The sequence below is a fragment of the Populus nigra genome, chromosome 4, assembly GCF_951802175.1.
Source record: "Populus nigra chromosome 4, ddPopNigr1.1, whole genome shotgun sequence".
Classification (NCBI taxonomy): Eukaryota; Viridiplantae; Streptophyta; class Magnoliopsida; order Malpighiales; family Salicaceae; genus Populus; species Populus nigra.
The window spans coordinates 14,153,639-14,173,192 of record NC_084855.1 but is presented as its reverse complement, the minus strand read 5'-3'; the positions used below and the strand labels follow the sequence as shown (position 1 = coordinate 14,173,192).

General features: G+C 35.2%; 2 protein-coding genes across 4 annotated transcripts; one reads left to right on the top strand and one right to left on the bottom strand.

The window, feature by feature from the left end:
• Positions 1 to 3,620: 3,620 nt before the first annotated feature.
• LOC133691234 (serine/threonine-protein kinase ATG1a-like) lies at positions 3,621 to 9,294 on the top strand. The gene is made up of 13 exons (XM_062111654.1): positions 3,621 to 4,031; positions 4,131 to 4,248; positions 4,732 to 4,790; positions 5,037 to 5,101; positions 5,760 to 5,853; positions 5,944 to 6,024; positions 6,129 to 6,240; positions 6,650 to 6,704; positions 6,851 to 7,140; positions 7,245 to 7,609; positions 8,168 to 8,465; positions 8,563 to 8,633; positions 8,724 to 9,294. The coding sequence occupies exons 1-13, from the start codon at positions 3,795 to 3,797 to the stop codon at positions 8,958 to 8,960; spliced, it is 2,082 nt and encodes a 693-aa protein (XP_061967638.1). The 5' UTR covers positions 3,621 to 3,794; the 3' UTR covers positions 8,961 to 9,294.
• Positions 9,295 to 9,874: 580 nt separating this feature from the next.
• LOC133692491 (protein LATE ELONGATED HYPOCOTYL-like) lies at positions 9,875 to 18,487 on the bottom strand. 3 transcript variants are annotated; one of them, XM_062113483.1, is made up of 8 exons: positions 18,236 to 18,487; positions 17,866 to 17,992; positions 17,522 to 17,711; positions 17,263 to 17,374; positions 16,979 to 17,040; positions 12,230 to 12,454; positions 10,691 to 12,142; positions 9,875 to 10,564 (listed from the first exon to the last, which is right to left on the bottom strand). In XM_062113483.1, the coding sequence occupies exons 3-8, from the start codon at positions 17,558 to 17,560 to the stop codon at positions 10,148 to 10,150; spliced, it is 2,307 nt and encodes a 768-aa protein (XP_061969467.1). In that variant the 5' UTR covers positions 17,561 to 17,711; positions 17,866 to 17,992; positions 18,236 to 18,487; the 3' UTR covers positions 9,875 to 10,147. The 3 variants fall into 3 exon arrangements, with proteins under 3 accessions (XP_061969467.1, XP_061969466.1, XP_061969468.1); XM_062113482.1 differs by having other exon boundaries at positions 17,967 to 17,992; XM_062113484.1 differs by lacking the exon at positions 17,866 to 17,992.
• Positions 18,488 to 19,554: the final 1,067 nt, after the last annotated feature.

Genomic DNA, 19,554 nt, shown 5'->3' with positions numbered 1-19,554 from the left:
AACCTTAAATTTTCTTTAATTTATGTATTCTAGTTTTTATTTTATTTTATTTTTTTATCTTAGAGGTTATTTCTTCTTACCAAGAAAAAATAATTTATAAATAAAAAAAATCTAATATGTCATCGTCTCTATATTAAAAAGAAATATATCATCTTAAAACTTTTTTATTAAAGTCAAACACGGTTTTTACTGGTTTTTCATATTATTTTTCAACCCGCCAAGTTGACTGGGGCACATTAAAACAACTCTCACATGAGTTAATTTTAAATTTAGGATAAACAAAGAGTCTGGTTGAGAGGTTTTAAGATTAACCTGCTAGGTTAAGCTCTTTTTTTTTTTTTAATTATATCTTCTAATTTTTTTTTCAATTGAATCCTTTCTTACTTTGTTTTTATCCAATTTCATCTTTTAATATTTAATTGACTTTGAATTAGTCTTTATAATTTGTTTTGGTTTAGTTTTTATAAGGTATTATAATTTCAAACAAACATCCTGATATTTTGTTGGTGCTCAATTTTACAAGCGCTAATTTTTGCTATCATATAATTATGTAAACAATAGTTAAAAAAAACAAAACAAAGATGGAGTCTATCACGGGTTTGACGGGTTAGACTTTGAAATCTAGATCGATTTAATATTTCATTATGACAACAATAGTTACAGGTTTTTTGTGTTGTCTTTGAACCCGCTAAGTCGACTGAGTCACGTTAAAGGTAACTTCCACGCGGTTAATTTTAAACCCAAGATAGATAAGGAGTTGAGTCAAGAGGTTTCAAGGTTGACCTGATGGGTTAGACCTCTTTTTTATTTCTTGTTTTTTTTTTTAATTCCATCTTCCATTTTTGTTTTTCAATTAAATCCTTTCTGCCCTTTTTTTTTTCTTTCGAATTTCATCTTATACATTTTGCATATTTTGAATTGGTCTTTATAATTTGTTTGGTATACTTTCTATGAGGTCTAAAAAAACATCTTGATATTTTGTCGGTGCTTAATTTTACAAGTGCCTATTTTTTTTTATCATATTATTAAGTAAAAAGTAGTTAAAAAAAATGTTTAAACTGAGTGGAGTCTACTATCTAGATCACGAGTTTTGGTGAGCTAAACTGCAAAGTTTAGGTCGATCTAATATATTATAGTTTGAATATTAAAAAAAAAAGATGTCATCTTGAAAATTTTTATAAAACCAAACCATGTTTTTTACTGGTTGTCCGTATTGTCTTTAAACCCGTCAAGCCAATCAGGTCACGTCTAGGCAACTTTCATAAGGGTTAATCTAAACCCAAGCTAGACATTAAATCGAATTTAGAGGTTTTAAGGTTGACCCGTTGTGTTGGGCTCTCTTTTTTCCTATTTTTTTTAATTCAATCTTCCAATTTCTTTTTTCTTTTAATTGAATTCCTTTTTGTTTTTCTTTTCAATTTTATCTTTTAACATTGATTGATTTTGAATTAATCTTTATAATTTGTATTTGTTTACTCTCTAGTAGGTATCATCATCTCAAATAAACATCGTTACTTTTGGTTAATGCTCAATTGTACGAGCGTCTATTTTTATTATCATATCATTAAGTAAAAAATAAAAAAAAACTTGTGAACCAAGTGGAGTCTGTGATCTGGATTGCAAGTTTGACAGGTTAAACCACGAAACCCGGGTTGATCCTATATATCACCCTTTCAATATTAAAAAAAAATGTTATCTTTAAGTTTTTTAAAGTCAAATAATGTTTTTACCAGTCATCCAATGTGTTTTTGACCTATCAAATCAATTGGATCATATCGAGACGACTTCCATGTGAATTAATTTTAAACCTAGGCTAGATAAGGAATTAAATCAAGAAGTTATAAGGTTGAACTGTTGGGTCGAGGCTTTTTTTCTTTTCTTTTAAATTCAATCTTCCAATTTCTTTCTTTTGAATGAATTCTTTGTACTTTTTTTTTTAAATTTTATCATTCAGTATTTGGTTGATTTTAAATTGGTTTTTATTATTTGTTTCGTTTTGCTTTCAATGAGGTTATTATAGTCTCAAATAAATATTCTGGTATTTTATTGGTGTTTAATTTTTCTAGTGTCTTTTTTTTGTTATTATATAATTATGTAAAAAAAAATAGTTTTTTTTAAAAAACAATTTATTAAACCTCGTGGAGTTCATGATCTGGGTCATGAGTTTGGAGGGTTAATCGTGAAATTTGAATAAATCCAATATGTCATTGTCATAATTTAAAAAAAATATCATCTTGAATTTTTTTTAAAGTTAAACGACGCTTTTTAATTACCGATCATCTTGGTTGCTTTTGAGTTTGCCAAGTCGACGGTATCATATCATGACAACTCTCACGCAAGTTAATTTTAAACAAAGGTTAGACAAGAAGTTAGAGTAGACTGTTAATTCAGGTTTAATAACAATGCCAAATAATTTCTTGTGCTTGAACTTTTTTTTTTCATGTTCAAAATAATTTTAATCTGACCAGCAACATAACGTGTGTCAATAAATTAGTATGAGCTAAATTAATCTATAATATAATAATCTAGGTAAATATAAGAGTAATCTTATTACTTTGGGAAATTTTATGGTGCTGAGAGCAACTCAAGGAGTGTGCTAAATGGAAAGCCAAAAATAAATAAAAAAATATTATTTTGACTTTTCCATGCTTGTTTTACATGCTTTAAAAGGAATGCTAAATAAAATGTTAAAATATCTTTTCTCTTCCAAAAATATTATTTCTACATATCTTTAAAAAAAGCAAAAACCAACAAAGTAAGGCAATAAAAATATAAACCAATTAAATGTAGCCATATAAAAAAAAAATGATATTAAACTCATTAAAGAAAAAATAAAACATTTATTTCTCTCACTTCAATACAATTAACTTTTCAAATGGCTTTTTTTCATTGGAGTATACATAATAATAATAAAAACATATTTATATTATTTAAAAATAATATTTTATTAATTTAGCTCTTCAAAATAACATTTTTTCTTGGAAATGCTTTCATATAGTAATTAATAGCTTTCTATTAATTACTCTTTGAGGTCACCATAAAGAAAGAAACAAACTTAAAGAAAAGATATAAAATGAAACTCATGAACTGCTAAAAGTAATGAGAATGTTTATGCCTATAATCTCTTTTTTCTATTTATATCTATTTTTTTAAAAAAGTGAATATAACAACTAACTACTAATTATTCTTTAAATATCATAAGATTCTATGAATTATAAAGCATAACCAAAATTAACCCAAAAAAATAGAAGAATAATAATATATAGAGAAAACAAATACAACCAAAATCCAAGATTAAAACGGAAGAGGTGCAAAAAAGTTGAAAAAAATAACTAAATAAATTCTTGAAAAAATACACAAGTTATGAAGTTTTTGAAATGAGTTTGTATTTGTTTTTGTGATTTAACGATGTTTTTTTTTAAAATAATTTTTTAAGAAAGTTAATTCCTTAAGAAAAATTGATTTGAAATTAAATTTTTTATATATTTTTAAATTATTTTAATGTATTAATATAAAAAAATTAAAAAATATATTATTTTAATATATTTTTAAATAAAAATAACTGTGAAACACGCATTGCCCCCGTCCCCGGTATATCCTGTCCTTCTTTTTATCTATCAGGGACTATTTAGCCAAACACGTAAAAGACCACCAACATGACTCTACGACAACAGCTGCAAAAGCAACTGCATGATCAATATTTTCTTGTCACTCTTTAATCATACCAATATCAACCCATCTAGACCTAGACCGAGACCCAGTCTTTTTAGTTTTCCTTCTTTTTTCTTCCTTCGATGGATCTTAACCAGACCCGTTTGATTGGTGATTATATTCTTGGCCCGATAATCGGGCGGGGATCTTTTGCTGTTGTTCGGAGGGCTAAACACCGGTGTTCGTGTTTAGAAGTTGCGGTTAAAGAAATTGACAAAAAATTACTCAGTCCAAAAGTTAGTGATAATTTGCTCAAAGAAATTTCTATTCTTAGTACTATAAATCACCCCAACATTATTCGCCTTTTTGAGTCCATTGAGGTAAACTCTACTCTCCTTCCCCTTGCGCGCGCGCGCGCGCTTGTTATTTTTTAATATGGTCTTGCTGTAATTTGATTTTTCTGTAATGATATTGTTTAGACTGAAGATAAGATATTTCTTGTATTGGAATACTGTGATGGAGGTGATCTTGCTGGGTATATTCAACGCCATGGAAAAGTAACTGAGGCTGTAGCAAGGCACTTTATGAGGCAATTGGGTATTCCACACAATCAATTATTAATCTTCCTTTTATAGATATATTGGTGGTTCTATTTTCATGAAATATGAACTTTGCAGATAGTTTTTGAATGGTTAAACTTAGAAAGATGCTGTTTTGGGTGCTTAACTATAATGGGTTTCATGCTTTTAGTGTTTCTGCAATTGGGTTCCTGCAAATATTTCTTTTGCTGTCTGTGTAATTACTGTTATATTATAATAGTGAGCAATTGAGTGTCTGTTTAAATTTAAAAAGCGTTGCTATTTGTTTTAAGGATGATTAATTCAGATTAAATGGGAAAAGAGGACATTTAACGCAAGGTTATAATAAATCGATATTCTTAATTGGAAAGTCGTGAGGTTTTTCTCAAAATAGATTGTTGGTACTATATCCATCCCTTCCTTTCACCGCGGTTCATGAGGGAAATAAACAAACATTTTTTTTTTTTTGTTTTTTGTTTTTTGTTTTTTTGTTTTTTTGCAGCTGCAGGGTTGCAAGCGCTTCAAGAAAAATATCTTATTCATAGAGACTTAAAACCACAGGTACATTGATTATTTTCAAAGTTCTATTCTGGCAACATTTAGTGAGATTATCTTATTGTTGTAGTTGTTGTGTCTGGCTATATCATCACATTTGGATCCTTTTTGTCAGGGCCTTTGCATCTGCACATATTGTTTTTTGTCTACTCATACAGTACTCTTATGTTCTGTTCTAGTTTGCTTTCATTGGTTGTTAACCGCTAGCTCACTCTACTGTCATTCTGAACTGGGAAGTTGTCATACTTGCAGAACCTACTTTTGTTATCAAATGACTTAACTCCACAATTGAAGATAGGTGATTTTGGCTTTGCAAGGTAAGCATGCTTTGATGTTAGTGATGTTTTTTTTCTCCCGGAAAGTGATATTCATTTCAGATTTTTCTAAGAATAGAAATGTCTGTTGTTTTTAGCATGCTCCACCAATTTGAAAATGTTCTATTCCCATTTATTTGGCTTGCCTACAAAGTTTATCACAGTTTATCCAGGCCCATGTATTTCATAAGTGGCATCCCAATTTCATGCTTATCTTTCAGAGAGACAATTTGATAAAAAGGGCTTGCCTTTATATGCTCTTGAATAATTTGAATAATGCGATCCAATTCTATATGAAACTTCTTAAATCATCGCAAAAACCAGATACTATTGAATGATCAGATTTATGATCGGCTCTTGGTTTAAGGGGTCGTCATGGAAGTAACATTGCTGGTTTCTGTTATTATACCTCTGTGAAAACACAATTTTTTAGTAGCTTTGTAGATAAATTTGTTAACTCTATGTAATAATTACCATGTAGAAAAGTCTAGTTCACTGAGAAAATTGTACAAGCAAGTAGCAGCTTCGTTAAGCTGCTAAACTTGACAAATAGTTCTTATTGATCTGAATGCCAAAAACCTAAAATACTAAGCTGCTTCGTAATGCTCATGAGATTCTCTCTAACACTCGGCTATCTCCCTGAATTTCTAAAATATGCCAGGTCTTTGACATCATCAGACTTGGCTGATACACTATGCGGCTCACCATTATACATGGCCCCAGAGATTATTCAGAATAAAAAGTATGATGCGAAGGTGATGTAACATTGAATTTACATAAAATTGACAGTAATGAAATTAATTTTTTGGAAGTATATTCTTTAACATAATTTATCATATATGCAGGCTGACTTATGGAGTGTTGGGGCAGTTTTGTTCCAGCTGGTAACTGGGAAGCCTCCATTTGATGGCAACAGCCAATATCAGGTTTTTAAAAGAATTATACTCAAACTAAACATATGAGAAACCTAAAGATTTGCCATACATTTTGCAGCTCAAGGCTAATTCTCACTGCTAATTGCTGTAAACAGCTTTTCCAGAATATTTTGACATCTACAGAGCTGAGGTTTCCACAAGGTGCGTTGGAGGAGCTCCATCCAGATTGTGTGGATCTTTGCAGAAGCCTTTTATGCCGAAACCCTGGTACTGATTACTATGGTGAAATTTTTGTTCTAGTATATGCGCACATGCTTGGTATGTCTTTGCATGTGGGTGGGGTGGACTATTGGTGGAAAGGGGTGTTCGCCCCACGCTTCAACCGGAGTTTTGCATATATATATATATATATATTTTTTTTTTTTGCTTCAATTTTTTTTTTTACGATTTTAAATCGTTTTAATGTGCTGATGTCATCAATGAATTTTAAAAAATAATAAAAAAATTATTTTAATGCATTTCTAACCAAAAAACACTTTGAAAAGCAACCTCTACTATTGTTCCAAACACCCCCAAAGTATATAAGCCAAGCTAGAAAGTACAAGGGTCATTACGGAGTCACTTGGTGCTGTAACCTATGAAATTTTCATGTAGATGTTCTGACTTTTATTTGCAGTTGAGCGATTAACATTCAAGGAGTTCTTCAATCACAAGTTCCTTGAGGAGCCAAGGTAATGTTCTTAAGTCCGGACCTTCATTTTTTTTCATGCTTTCTTATTGGTGCATTTCATGTCTGTTGAGACTTTCTGCTTTGACGTGCTAGCAGTTAGGCATATCAAAGCTACTTACATATATTTACCACCACAAAATTCTGTAGGCTCTTGCTGGATGCTAAATCTCCTCTACTTCCACAAATGAAATCAGTAGTTGAGCAGTTTGATGCGTCTGCGTCTAATACAAGGTCTCAAATGGAGCATTGCTTGCACTCAGCTAATAGAAATGCTATATTAACTAGCACATCTGAGCATGACAACATAACAATGCTGGCAAAGGTTCATGACAGGACATCCAGAAATGACAGTGTTCATGGGATTGTGCCAAGTATTGTGCATGATAGGATGGGGAGATCTGCTTATGGCAGCCAATCTTCATTGGATCAGCTTCGAGGTCTGCTTTTATTCTATTCTATTCCATTTGCTTTCTTATATGTTACAATTCAGCTTGTGGTTTTTTCTTTTTGGGCAAGTACTGATTTCCTCTTTTCTATTCAGTTGCTGATTTAATGGAGTCCCTAGAGAAGGATTATGTTATTGTTAATCGTCATTTTTCTTCAATGGAAAATTTCTCTTATTACCTTGAAACATCTCTGCAAGATAGCTCCACCAGCAAATCTTCTGTACAGCTACCACAGAAAAATAACCAGGATATGGTTGTTGCTATACAAACAGAGGCATTTACTGGTAGTTCTGTTAGTAGTGCAAACGATCCTCAGGTCCATGGATCAGAGCCATTAACTGCATCATGTGTGCCAAATATATTAAGGGAAGTGCAAGGACTACCCATACCGCATCCCTCAATTAAGCTTCACTTCCTAAATCAGTATGCACAGGCAATTGTAGAACTAGCCCAAGAAAAGGTGAGTTCTTCAGTATGTTATGCTGAGCTCTTGTCTCACTTTTGTTGATTAATCCATCGATTTTGCACAGGACATGTAATACAAAGTTATAATTCGGAATTATCACTCATTAGTCATGTTATTCTCTGTTTAGCAGTGCCCTTTTGCTTTCTAAGACAAGATGGGTTATAAATCCAGATGCCCATTGGGGCATATGGTACCACTGCAAAGTATAAGAACAGAGGTTCTTTTTTCTTTTAGGTTTCTTCATGAGCAACTTGTCCAGTGGAAACTTACTCACAGTATCACCAACCTTCGTCTTATGTCTTACGAGAACCATTTTTAATATTAATTTTGAATTCTTTAGCTATAGGATAATATTATATGCAGTGTCGAAAAATTTCATGTGCTATAACTAGGTATCTGAAGAGTAGAAAGGATTCATATATATAGTACTGCTAAACATATTTGCACATGCTCAGTTGCTTTTAAACTGATCTTTCACTTTTGATTTCGTGTAGAAATGGTTCCTTTCTGTTTCTGTTTCTGATGTAAAGTTGTAATTGCTATTGCTTGCAGTATGATTCAGGAATGTTTCTGGAATCATTTTCAGTTGAGCTTGTTGTTTTGGCTATATGGAAGAAAGTTCTTGAAATTTGCAACCACTGGGTAGCCTCTAATGAAGGGAGCGAATTACCTGAAAGCAGTTCAGCCAATGAATCTACATTTGTTCATGGAGGCATAGATTTGATCCCGCTTGCAAGTGGTAAAATGGATTTTATTGAGCCTTCTTCTGCCTACAAGTGGGCAGAAAAAAGTTTCATTCTCGCGTTTGATCGTACAGAGAAGTTATCGCATAATCTCCGACACATGGATGGTATGGCTTTGTATCAATGTGCTGTAAATGCTTGCCTTTTTTTTTTTTAACCGTGTTACTGCTTTTGCAATATCCTCATCTATCAAATATGTTGCAGCTGCTGCTGAGATGCCTGATGCCATGGAACTGATATTCCAAGAAGCACTCGCTGTTGGGAGAAGTGGTGCCGTAAGTGACCAACATCTTTGCTGTAAGCATCAATTGTCCTGTTCCTTATACAAATACATTAATGCCGGGCAGTTCTTGTAATCGTTTCAGGTAGATGAATATATGGAGAACAAGGGTGGTGCTGATGTCTCATATTCCAAAGCAATGCTTCTGCTTCATTTTATAGCAGAAGAAGCAACATCTCTCCCACTGAAACCTCCATTTTCATTAACTTCTGCTTGTAGGAAGCGAATCCAAAGCTACATTCTCAACTTGCAGTCTCATAGATCTCACTTCTCAATGTTGCAGCCTATTCCTGAACAATCCCCTGATTCTCATACCAAGTAGAAGACAACTGTTGTACAGCTATATCTAGAAACCCTCTTACGCTGCAGATTACCAGCACATAACCTGAAAATTGAGGTCAGATGTGGCGTGCAATTTTAAGTCTGCATGTTTCTTGAAATGGATGCACAGTAATATGCTGACATGACCAAGGAAGCCCTTCGATGCATATATGATGTACAGAATAACATACAGCAGACCCGTCATACTGGAAGAAGGATGATCAATGTTTGAGGAATGTGTAAATAAGACTGCTTATTAATTAATGGATCTGTGTAAATAAGACTGCTTATTATGTCTGGAAAGAATTGTAAATATGCGAGCTTTCTTAGCGTAAGTTCTAAGTTGATGATTGCACGGAAATTCTCATTGTTACCTCAAATCAATTGTATCCAAAATCAAATATGATCAGGTGAATAATAAGATTCCTACTTGTAAAAACAAGGATGAAAAATAGAGCACGCTAGTTTCTGAAGGCAAAATTCTGAACCCGCCGTGTATGTTATTCTTTTGTATGACCAGCCATCATTGTCTCGTTAGATGCATTAAGTCTTGTATAACTCTGCGCACATACCCATAACTTCCCTATGTGGAAAGCTTGTCAAACCTTCTTCCTATGTGAGATTCTTTGGTATGGACTGTTGAGAAAAAAGGCACGAGCCTCAGAAAATTGCTTAAAAGAAACACTAAAATGTCATTCTGTATCCATCCTCTTTGAGACATAATCCAACTTCGTGATAAAAATAATAATAATAAAACCTTGTATCAGAAGATATCTCAACGCAAGTTCAATTTTCTTTCACACATCAGTGGCGACGGGCAATTGACCAACAAGTAGATACTTTCTGGTCACAGCCACAATGTGATTAGTAAGAAAGAGAACAGTAAAACCTAGATGTTAGGAAAGAATAATGAACTTCGGGGGAAAAAGGCCATGCAAGGCCAATTCAATACTTAATGCTTCTTAAGTTCTTATCTAGTTCTTTTGATGGATACTTAACTGCAGTCATGGGTTCAAGAAAGTAAATAAGCCAATGTCTGATATATAAACACACACACACACACGAAAAGTCTCCTGGGTTGCCGTTACTCTAAATTTAAACATGAACGGAATGATAGACAAGGGAGAAAATTAGAAATTACATGCAAAAACAAAGGTTTTCCCTTGTTTAAGCATGCAATATCAAGTATCACACTGAAGCTTCCCTTTCCAAACGTAACCTCTTGGGGCCTTTCTCCTCGCCCTGGCCACCAGTGGTTGCCATCCTGCTTTCTTTGGCCTCCAGTGAACACCTTTTGTAAGGTTTAAATCCGGTTAGATGAGCCTTCAGATTTCCATGTCCAAGTCCAATAGTCAGCAGCCCTTCCTCCCCATCGTTTACACATCTAGGCACTACGGCATTTTTCTCCCCTTCTTGATAGCCAGAGCAGTAACCCCATGTTTTGCTGTTGAGATCTAACAGTGACGCATCTCCATCTTTCTCATCTGGATTTTTCTTTTCTTCAGTATCTTCCTTCTGGTGCATCTTACTCTTCAGATCATGTGGAGGTGAGAAGCTCTGGGGCAATATCTCTCTGGTGAATAGTGCTTGAAATGCCAACCGCCCCTGATAAAGTAGTAAAACATGAGTAGAGTGGAGATAAATGCAAAATACAATCATAATCTCTACTCTTCTGGGTTATGGGAATGCCGTTAAATAATTATCAACAGAGAAGTATATTTATCTAGCCACCTCTTCGGAGACCTCTTTCCACGAATCACTCATGCTGCTGCTACTTCTGCTGCGGCGACAGTTTGACTCAGAGGCTGGATGATTTGCATCAGCTTCTTTTGGCTCTTCCTTGCCTTTCTCAGTCTTCTCTAATGCATCTGTCTCAATTTCACTGCTAGATGGTGTATTTGAACCACATGAAGAACGGTCAACCTGTTTTCTGCTCTTTGTTTTGCCTGAATCCTGGACCTCAGGAGCTTTTGAATTTAACTCGTGATCAGTAACTTTTGGTCCAGTGTTTAGCTTTGTGCCTCCACTCTCTTCAGAATCTGATGATGACAACGTTGGTGGTTTTGATGCAGAGTTTTGAGCTTGCACAGCTTCAGAGTGCTCCAGGTCCTGTATTTGACCTTGCAAAGGAGGATTATCAGGAGTTGTTTCCTTCCTTTCTGGCTTGGCTGGAGGAACTTGATCAGTATCCGCAGACTGAATTGCAGTTGCAGAAGCAGGAGGGCAGGCAAAGGCAGTGTGAAGAGGAGCACATATGGGAAGGAGTCCATGTGCTGCCCACCATGCAGTTGCTGCTGCCACTGTAGCAGCAGCAATAGCTGCCATACTGGGAGCAGAGTTTATTTGCCCCGATTGGAAACCTTCTTGGGCACATGCTGGAGAATCTGCGGAACTCTCCACATTTCCATAGGGCCAAAAGGTAGCTGCAAAGCTTGCTGCAGCATGGGCTGCCGGGTTTTGTAGCAGAGTAGATACAACGGGACTCGAAAATGTGGAGGATATGTGGAGAAATGATCTGTAGTCATCTTGATTATGATGAGTTGGGATAAATGGAGGAGGAAAGAATGGAAATGATTGATGCATAGAGGATCTTGGCAAATTAGTTGGATGATCAGTGGTAGTGGATCCAGCAGGATGTGAGTATAAAATAGGACACGCTGGAATATCTCCTACTGGATGAAACATGGAATCCTGAAATGACAAATCCGAGGGAGTTTCCATACATGTTCCCAGGCTCCCATCTAGAACGTGTACAGGGACATGCCTTGGATAGTTCTGCATGGCTTGCATCTCATCTGTTGGCAATGATCCAATAAAATCATCTGATTTCTTTTGCTGAAACAATATCTCATGCAAAGAGCAAGAATTTTCTGATTTTGAAGCTTTAACAGTGCCATTATCCAAAACTGTCTGATTGGCATCAGAGCTGTCCAACTTTTGATTTGCTTCATGCTCGACAGTGATAAAGGATTCATTGCATGCATCATCATTTCCCTTCTTCGGTGAAGGTACAAACTCCCTGAAAGAGCTAGTCTTTTTGAGAACCTCTAGTGCTGGTACACAATTTTTGTTGACTGAAGCTACGGAGGAACAATGAGCTTCTTGGAGAAGGGTAAATACTTCTGAGCAATTGTCATCCTGATTTTCCTTAGCATTGGTTGGCCTCTCATCTCCATTAGGTTTCTGTAGAATGTACAATAAAAAAAAATCCTAATGAAGGGGAAGGAACAACTGAGTGAACGAGGAGGGAAAAAGAAAATGATAGTTCACCTCAGGACGTGGTTCTTTCTCCAAATCTAAAACTTTCCTACAATGTGGAGAAGAAGTTGAAGTTAAAAGCTTTCCATCCTTTGCTCCTGCCTGTGATGCGGGAGGACCCACACCTGTCTTTCGAGGATAAGGATTGCTAGGTTTCCTTTTGGGACGTGGTGGTGGAATGTCTATTTCAAGTGCTTGTCCTATCGGAACACCTTTAGCAACAGCCTCCTTCTCCAACTGCAAGTGAGATATTTGCTAACACCTCAACGGAGAATAAATTACAAGAAAAAAAATCTGCTCCACAACATGGCAATAGTCCACAATCGAAGGTAAGACCTCGGCAGGGAAATATTCTTTTATCAGATAAGAGTATTTCTAAATATTCTCATTTATGGCATGCAACTTTATTCTATGAACTCAGAAAAAGCATGTTATTTTGGTTGAGAAAGAATAGGATTCAAACCAAATAGTAACATATCTAAGACCTTTCAGTATCAAAACATGGTAAAAAAGGCAGTTATATATTGCCAAAATAAGTCAGATAAGATGCATTAAGTTTCAGCAGAAAGTTTTTGCTACCTCAGTAATCCAATTGTGCCACTTTATCCCACAACCCATCGCCTAAAATGTTGCTGGATGAGATGAGAATTTTATGAGATGACATCTCCATGCCCCTAAACATCATTCAGTGTCGTTCCTAGGTCTAAATCTCCATGTTAACGACCCAAAAATAACCTAGGCCTGCTATACTAATTGGCGCACATACAAAAGAAGAGGAATAATCCTGATGGATAAACTGCCTCAATATGCAGCACTAAAACACCTGATGTTCAAGAGTTTCCATGAGATCTTACAAAAAATGCACACCCATGCTCGAAAAGAAAAGAAAATATGCTATTCAGATAGCATCCTCCTACACTTGCTCATTTTGCATTCTCATGCAGATGTGTTTGCTCATGTGACCCCCCACCTCCTCTGAAGTAGATGTTTACTCGTACCATTTATAAGTTTCATTGAAATAAGCATAGGAAAATGGGAGGGATTTCTTTTTGATACTCGTTCCTTTCATTTATTAAAAATATAATCTCCCCTCTTAACTCCTTGAACTCCTAAACTTGCAATTCCTCACAAAACTATCCATCCTCAATCATGTGGCACTCTTTCAAATCATAAAATACAGTAGTTTAGTTCGCTACTGTCCCTCCTTGTCAGTTGAATATGCTGTAAAATTAGTTTACCTATCATCTATAAAGAGTACATCTGCGCATACACTCACTCAGTACTGTTCCTGTACTTGCTACTGTTCATATAACAAAAAAAAAGGGGGACTGGTTTGGCCAAGCAGTCATCTTGACTCCTTGGCCAAACCAGCCCCCCCTTATTATCAGAACAGCAAAATACATATGGAGATCAAGTTGAGACAGATAGAAACAGACCATGGGATTTCTCATGGGCACATTTTGGTGTAATTTTCACTGAAAATATTCACAATATTGATTGATTAGGCAGGACAATAAATGGTAACAGCTATGCCATTCTTTGGTAGTCTATTGACCATACCCCAGCTAATAGAAACTCAATCCAGATGGAAAGAGCTGAATTATTTCTCACATTTCAATACTAATGGATGTTGGCATTATGCTCGGCAGCTTGTTTTGAGCTTGTTTTCAACATCTTATATAAAGGTTCAGTGACTCCAAATTTAACTAATAAGAATTTCATTTTTTTTATTGTAAGATGAAAATCTTCATATGGTAATTGGCTCTTAGATTAACATACACAAACGCTTGCACATAATCCTTCATATCATCAAACTCCATTCAAGGTTTTCTAATTTATATCAAAGATAAGCAACAAATCAGGGTAAATTGAAGAAGGGAACTATTATTTATGATCCAAACAGAAAGTTCAATCAATATAGTTCGCCATTTCATTGTTTTTCAGTTAGTATTCAATGATATTGGAAACCCCCTCCCCATTTCAGTCCTTGTGTTTGTGTCACTTTGGCAAACAAGCCCCTAAAAGAAAAACTTCATCAAATTTACCTATATTTGCCAAATTTCATCAATTCAATCCAATTGGATTAAATTGTAAACAAACTGTGATGAATTTACCCTAGAGGGAGAGATCACGTTGTTTACAATTCAGACCAATCAGGTTGAATTCATGAAATGTGATGAATACAGGGTGATTTTGATGATAATTCTTCACAAAGGCTTGTTTTCCAAATCAACACAAACACAGGGCAAAATGAGGGATTTTCCCAATGGTTATTATCATGCAACACATAGATTTTACGTCTGATACTTAAAATGGATAAAGAGATCAAATAGTCCCATTAGCATTTTGTGAAACCTTCACAAAAATAGCCCACCTCCATCTCTGGCCTAAAAAAATTGAAGGAAATCTAACAGTAAAGAATCATATGTTAAGTGTGGAAAACGGTATACTTTATTAACCAGAATATCATACAATACAAATAAAATTAGGGGCTATTTCTTGGTGGAATGGAAAAAGGCTCACGCCGGTTGCAGTTTTGACATTTAAGAGCAGCAACTTTTTGCAAAAATGTTGAAAGAATGGTAATACTCTGAATTTTCCCTTCTAAGACACTAGTTGAGTGAATCATATCTTGTTGCTTTTATAACAAAGTAACATGGTTAAAAAAACATCCGAAATGGACTGACCAAGTCAGGGACTGCAAATTGGAACATACATACTCTGCCTAGCACAAGTAATATCAAGGGTTCTTGCAATTATAGAGGACTAAGGATCGCAAGCGCAGAAATAGAAATAGTACAACTAATTCAACCAATGATAAGGAGATTGTATATCTTCAAACTTCGCTAGCTTGGGATAGCCATCTCTGTCCACATTGTAACTTCATTTGAAGCTCTAATAAAATTGGTTAAAATGTTGGAAGTTGTTCTTTAACTCTTTTTAAAAAAAATCAAAGCCATTTTGTCTTTAAATTTACTTTTGGAAAACAGCTTTATGCTGATAACAAATATTTCCTAGTCCTCATTGACATTGTTCTGGTACTCTGCTCTTCGACGAATAACTAGAAGAAACATTTTCTTTTAAACAAAAAATGGGGTCACCCTCCAACTGAGACAGCACAAGTCTGCTGGTTGGTAGAGAAAGCATGCCCCTTAAACAAACTTTCCTAAATATACCCAACCTGGGTCCTAATGTCAAAATCCACAATTAAGCAACAAAAAACAGCCAAGACCTATTTAAGTGACTGGACGAGGCCAGTAGGCCACATAATTTCATGGGTGAATGTTAACAAAATTGCTTAGCAAGTTCACTATTGTCACAAATCACAGATCCAGATTTCCCAGGTGCCACTGCCAAAAAGATCACCAATCTCCTATATATCGTTCATTATAAATTCCAAGTTACTGATTTTGACATAATTGAGTAGAAACAGTATGACCATATGAAAGTATGCTAGACCCTTTTAAACTTCAGTAGGATCCTTTCTTAGAAGTTAGTGCCTTTCTATAAGATGTAAGTCTATAAACCAGTTGATGTTGATTGAAGGTTTTGTAGCTTGGTATGGCACAACACATTGTCCAGATATAATCTTCATAACAGCATGAACTACACAGATTACTATTAAAAAATGGTAAGAAAAGACAACAAAGTCATCTGCACCTCCATATGTCAGCACAAAGATATCAACAGCATCATGGATTACAATGAACTTCCACCTGATGATATAGATATATTGACAAGCACATATGGTGATCTTGATGACATTCAAAAGTGGAAGGTCATCAAAATACATTGTCAGAAATTTCAGATACTCCAGTCCAAGTCTAGTAAACAACCAAAATGAAACTTCCAAACCCTCAAGAATTATTAGAAGCATATTTGTTAAATAAAAATCTCCATGCTCATTTAAAACCTTAGATGATCAATAGTTCAATTTCTAGATGGTTCTGAATTTGTCCAAAGTAGAAAATGCTGGCTGGCATGAGCCTAAAGTCTCCATGCATACCTAAAGAGACTAAAAGGGATCAATACGAAGTTTGCATATTGTAACAGCCAAAGGTGCCACCCACATGGCTACAGAGACTAAAAGGGCACAAATTATACAAAATGCAAATTTTCCCTAATATTTACCTCGCTAATTAAATATTTAATCAAAGATATTGACTGGTGGTGTACGCTGCTTAAAATTCTACAAGAGTCTAAACACAATGTGTAAGAACTAGTACTATTTGAGCATAAAAAAAAAGTGTTTCAAACACCCTATTCTTTTCTCTAACTTTCCCTGACTGCTTAAAAACCAAGCATCTTTAGAGACTAAATATTTTATGGGAGGATGTTCTTCATGAATGGGGGGGGGGGGGGGGGGTGCAAACAAACATCAACATCCATCTCTGTTCTTCCTCAAAAAGTCAAAGTCAAGTTAAATATACTCAACTCTTATGCATGGATCTTGTCAATTATAAGTTCAAAAAAGTCCCAGCAAATAGTCCACCACTGTCAATCTCTCAAAAACTTTGATAAGCTGTGTGGGTATTGTGCAACAAGCATGTAAGAACAACATATACACTCTAGTTGGTTCCAAACACCAGAAACAGTTTGCTTCTAAAAGAATGAACAGAAATTCAAATTACATATATGATGACAAAATAAATTTAAATTTAAATGCACACAACTGAAGAATCAACAATGATGCACCGAATCAAGAAATATAGAAGCAGAAAAATATACAGTTGACATAGAGGCAGGCAAATAGATACAGACCTTCGAAAAGAACTTCTGTGCATGACTTCTGATTTGCACGGCAGTCTTTGTACCAATATGTTCTGCATAACACCAAGATGAAAACACAAAGAGAGAAGAGTCCGATCTCCAATTAAGAGTAAAATACAAAAGAACAGTTTTTCATGCAGTCCTATAAGGAATATTCATAATTTCGTATCATCCACCCACTTTTATTTTGAAAACATTTCATAAATTTACAATAAATCAGCCCACATCAATATTAACTTTAAAAAATAAAACTGAAGAATATATGAAAATTAGACCTTCGATTCGCTGCCAAGCTCGTCCATAGAGCTTCAAGGCCTCTAGGAACCTGTTATGCTCCTCCTCTGTCCATCTTTCTCGTTGCTTGGTAATTGTATATGGTTTCCTCGTCTATAATTAACACAACTTAATAATTCAGATTAGATTAAATATAAACATTCAAAACTAATACTACTTCAATTTGAAAGAAATAATTTAAAGATCAATAAATATAATAATAAAAGTTACCTAATACTAATTTATTTATTTATTTTTTACCTTAATAACCAAGTCTTCTCCTGCGGAGTATGTATCCATTACCGGACCTTAAGCAGCTAACGCTGCTTCAAATCCTCGCTAACGAGCAACGGATAGAACAGAAGCCTCCCTTCATTTCTTGCACCACTCAATACTACCAATAAAGCCGTCGTCTTGTTTGAATTCCACAGAATCAGAAAATCCGCTGCAACTGCAAACACCCAAACAAGATGCCAACAATCGATAGAGATTCGTCTCTCTGTAATCCGTATGTATGTACGTATTACAACAGCTATAATTATACGTATACGTTTAGATAAACTATAAAATACCACTTCCAGTATAGAGGTAGAGACTTAGAGTACATGTATAATAAATCATTCAAGAACATAAAAGAATCCACCAGAACAGAGAGACGCTTCTCCGTTACAACTTAAAAGTAAATTCCTTTATTCAGAATCCTCACCAAAACGAACACATAGACTCCAAGTCCTTCAAAAAACAAACAGAGAAAGAAAAACAGTGAAATCCGAATCAGTGATTAACAACAGCTTCCAATAATTTCTAACAGTAAAATATAATTGTTGCAGAGAAAAATTTAAACAAATCTCGAATATTTTCACTGATTTAATGAGCAAATCAACTGATTGAATTCTGAGGAAAAAAAAGGGTTCAATTTTCTCGTCAACCAAAGGGAAATGAAAAGAAACAATACCTAGAAATGAGAGAAAGTACCTTGCGAGAAAGTCATGATGAAGGAAAGCTGTACAAGTACGGATAGAGTTAGCGACCATGCACGCACGAACTCACCGGAAACTCACATGAAAACTCACTGTTCCCGGTAATGGTGGATCGGAAATTAGAAAAAAATTGAAAAGCAAGAACTATGTCCTGAGAGAACTGATGAGGAGGGGAAGCGGCAGTGAGAAAAGAAAGCCAATTTTCGGTGACCCCGAAGACACCAGAAACTACACCAAGGAACAATTTCAGCCACTATATTTTGTAGATTTATTTATTTTATTAATTTTTATTATTTGAGGCTGCTATTGAAGTTGGCTGCCCAACTATGAGGGAGAGATGGGAGAGAGATGCCATGTGGCAATTATTTAGTGGCTGATTAGTCTAAATCACACCCCTGCACTTTTCCCCCATTTTTGCCCTCCTCGTTCAATCTCCAAATCTCCACCACAAAGTCCGTGGCTCTCTAAGGTTAATTCCGTAAACGCGCATATCATGTGGGGGATTCATTGGTGACGTGGCTCTTCTCCAAGGACCGGTTCCACACGGTAGCGTTTATGTACGGACGGGGTAGATAGGGGGAAAGGGACGGTGTGTGCCAACGTGGCGGCTTACGGAGAAAACGGAAGATGTGCACCACAGAACGAGGCTGGTGTTTTTTACTCCAGTGAATAGTCGAGTGCCGTTATCTTTGACTGCTGGGTTTTGTTTTGACTTGCTAAAGTTTCGTTATGGACGGTGTGATCAAGGTGATAGAAGACAGTGAATATCTTGGCCGTTGAAGTTTTTTCCTTTTCATTTCTTACCCTGTATGAATCTTGAAGGGGCGGATACGCTGCGTTGCGTGAGACAGGGACAGTCTTGCTTTTGAGAGGTGGGCCAGAAAACAGGCCCGATGGTGCAACTGGACAGATGAGCTCGGGCCTCTTTTTCAAAACAATTGGTCCATGGTTGCTTTTCGGTGCGCACAACATCAAGCCTGCAGTTTAAAATCTGAACCACGTGAAACTTTCTAGCTGAGCTAAAAGAAAAATTCGAACTCGGACATGTTTGATCATTTCATTAAACTAAAATTGTGAAGGGTTTCCGACCAAGATATAATTAAATCTTTTAGCCAGTTAAAAATTCATAAAATTTGTTTTTTATAAAAATTGAAACAAGCTTACATATCACTTTAAATAAATTTAAAAAATATAATAAAATTTTATAAAATAACTAAAACTCTTTAAATATATAGATGCTTGGTAACCATATTTAGACAATAAATCTAAAAATAAAATCATTAAAATTCTTCACAAAATTTTTATTGTAATTAT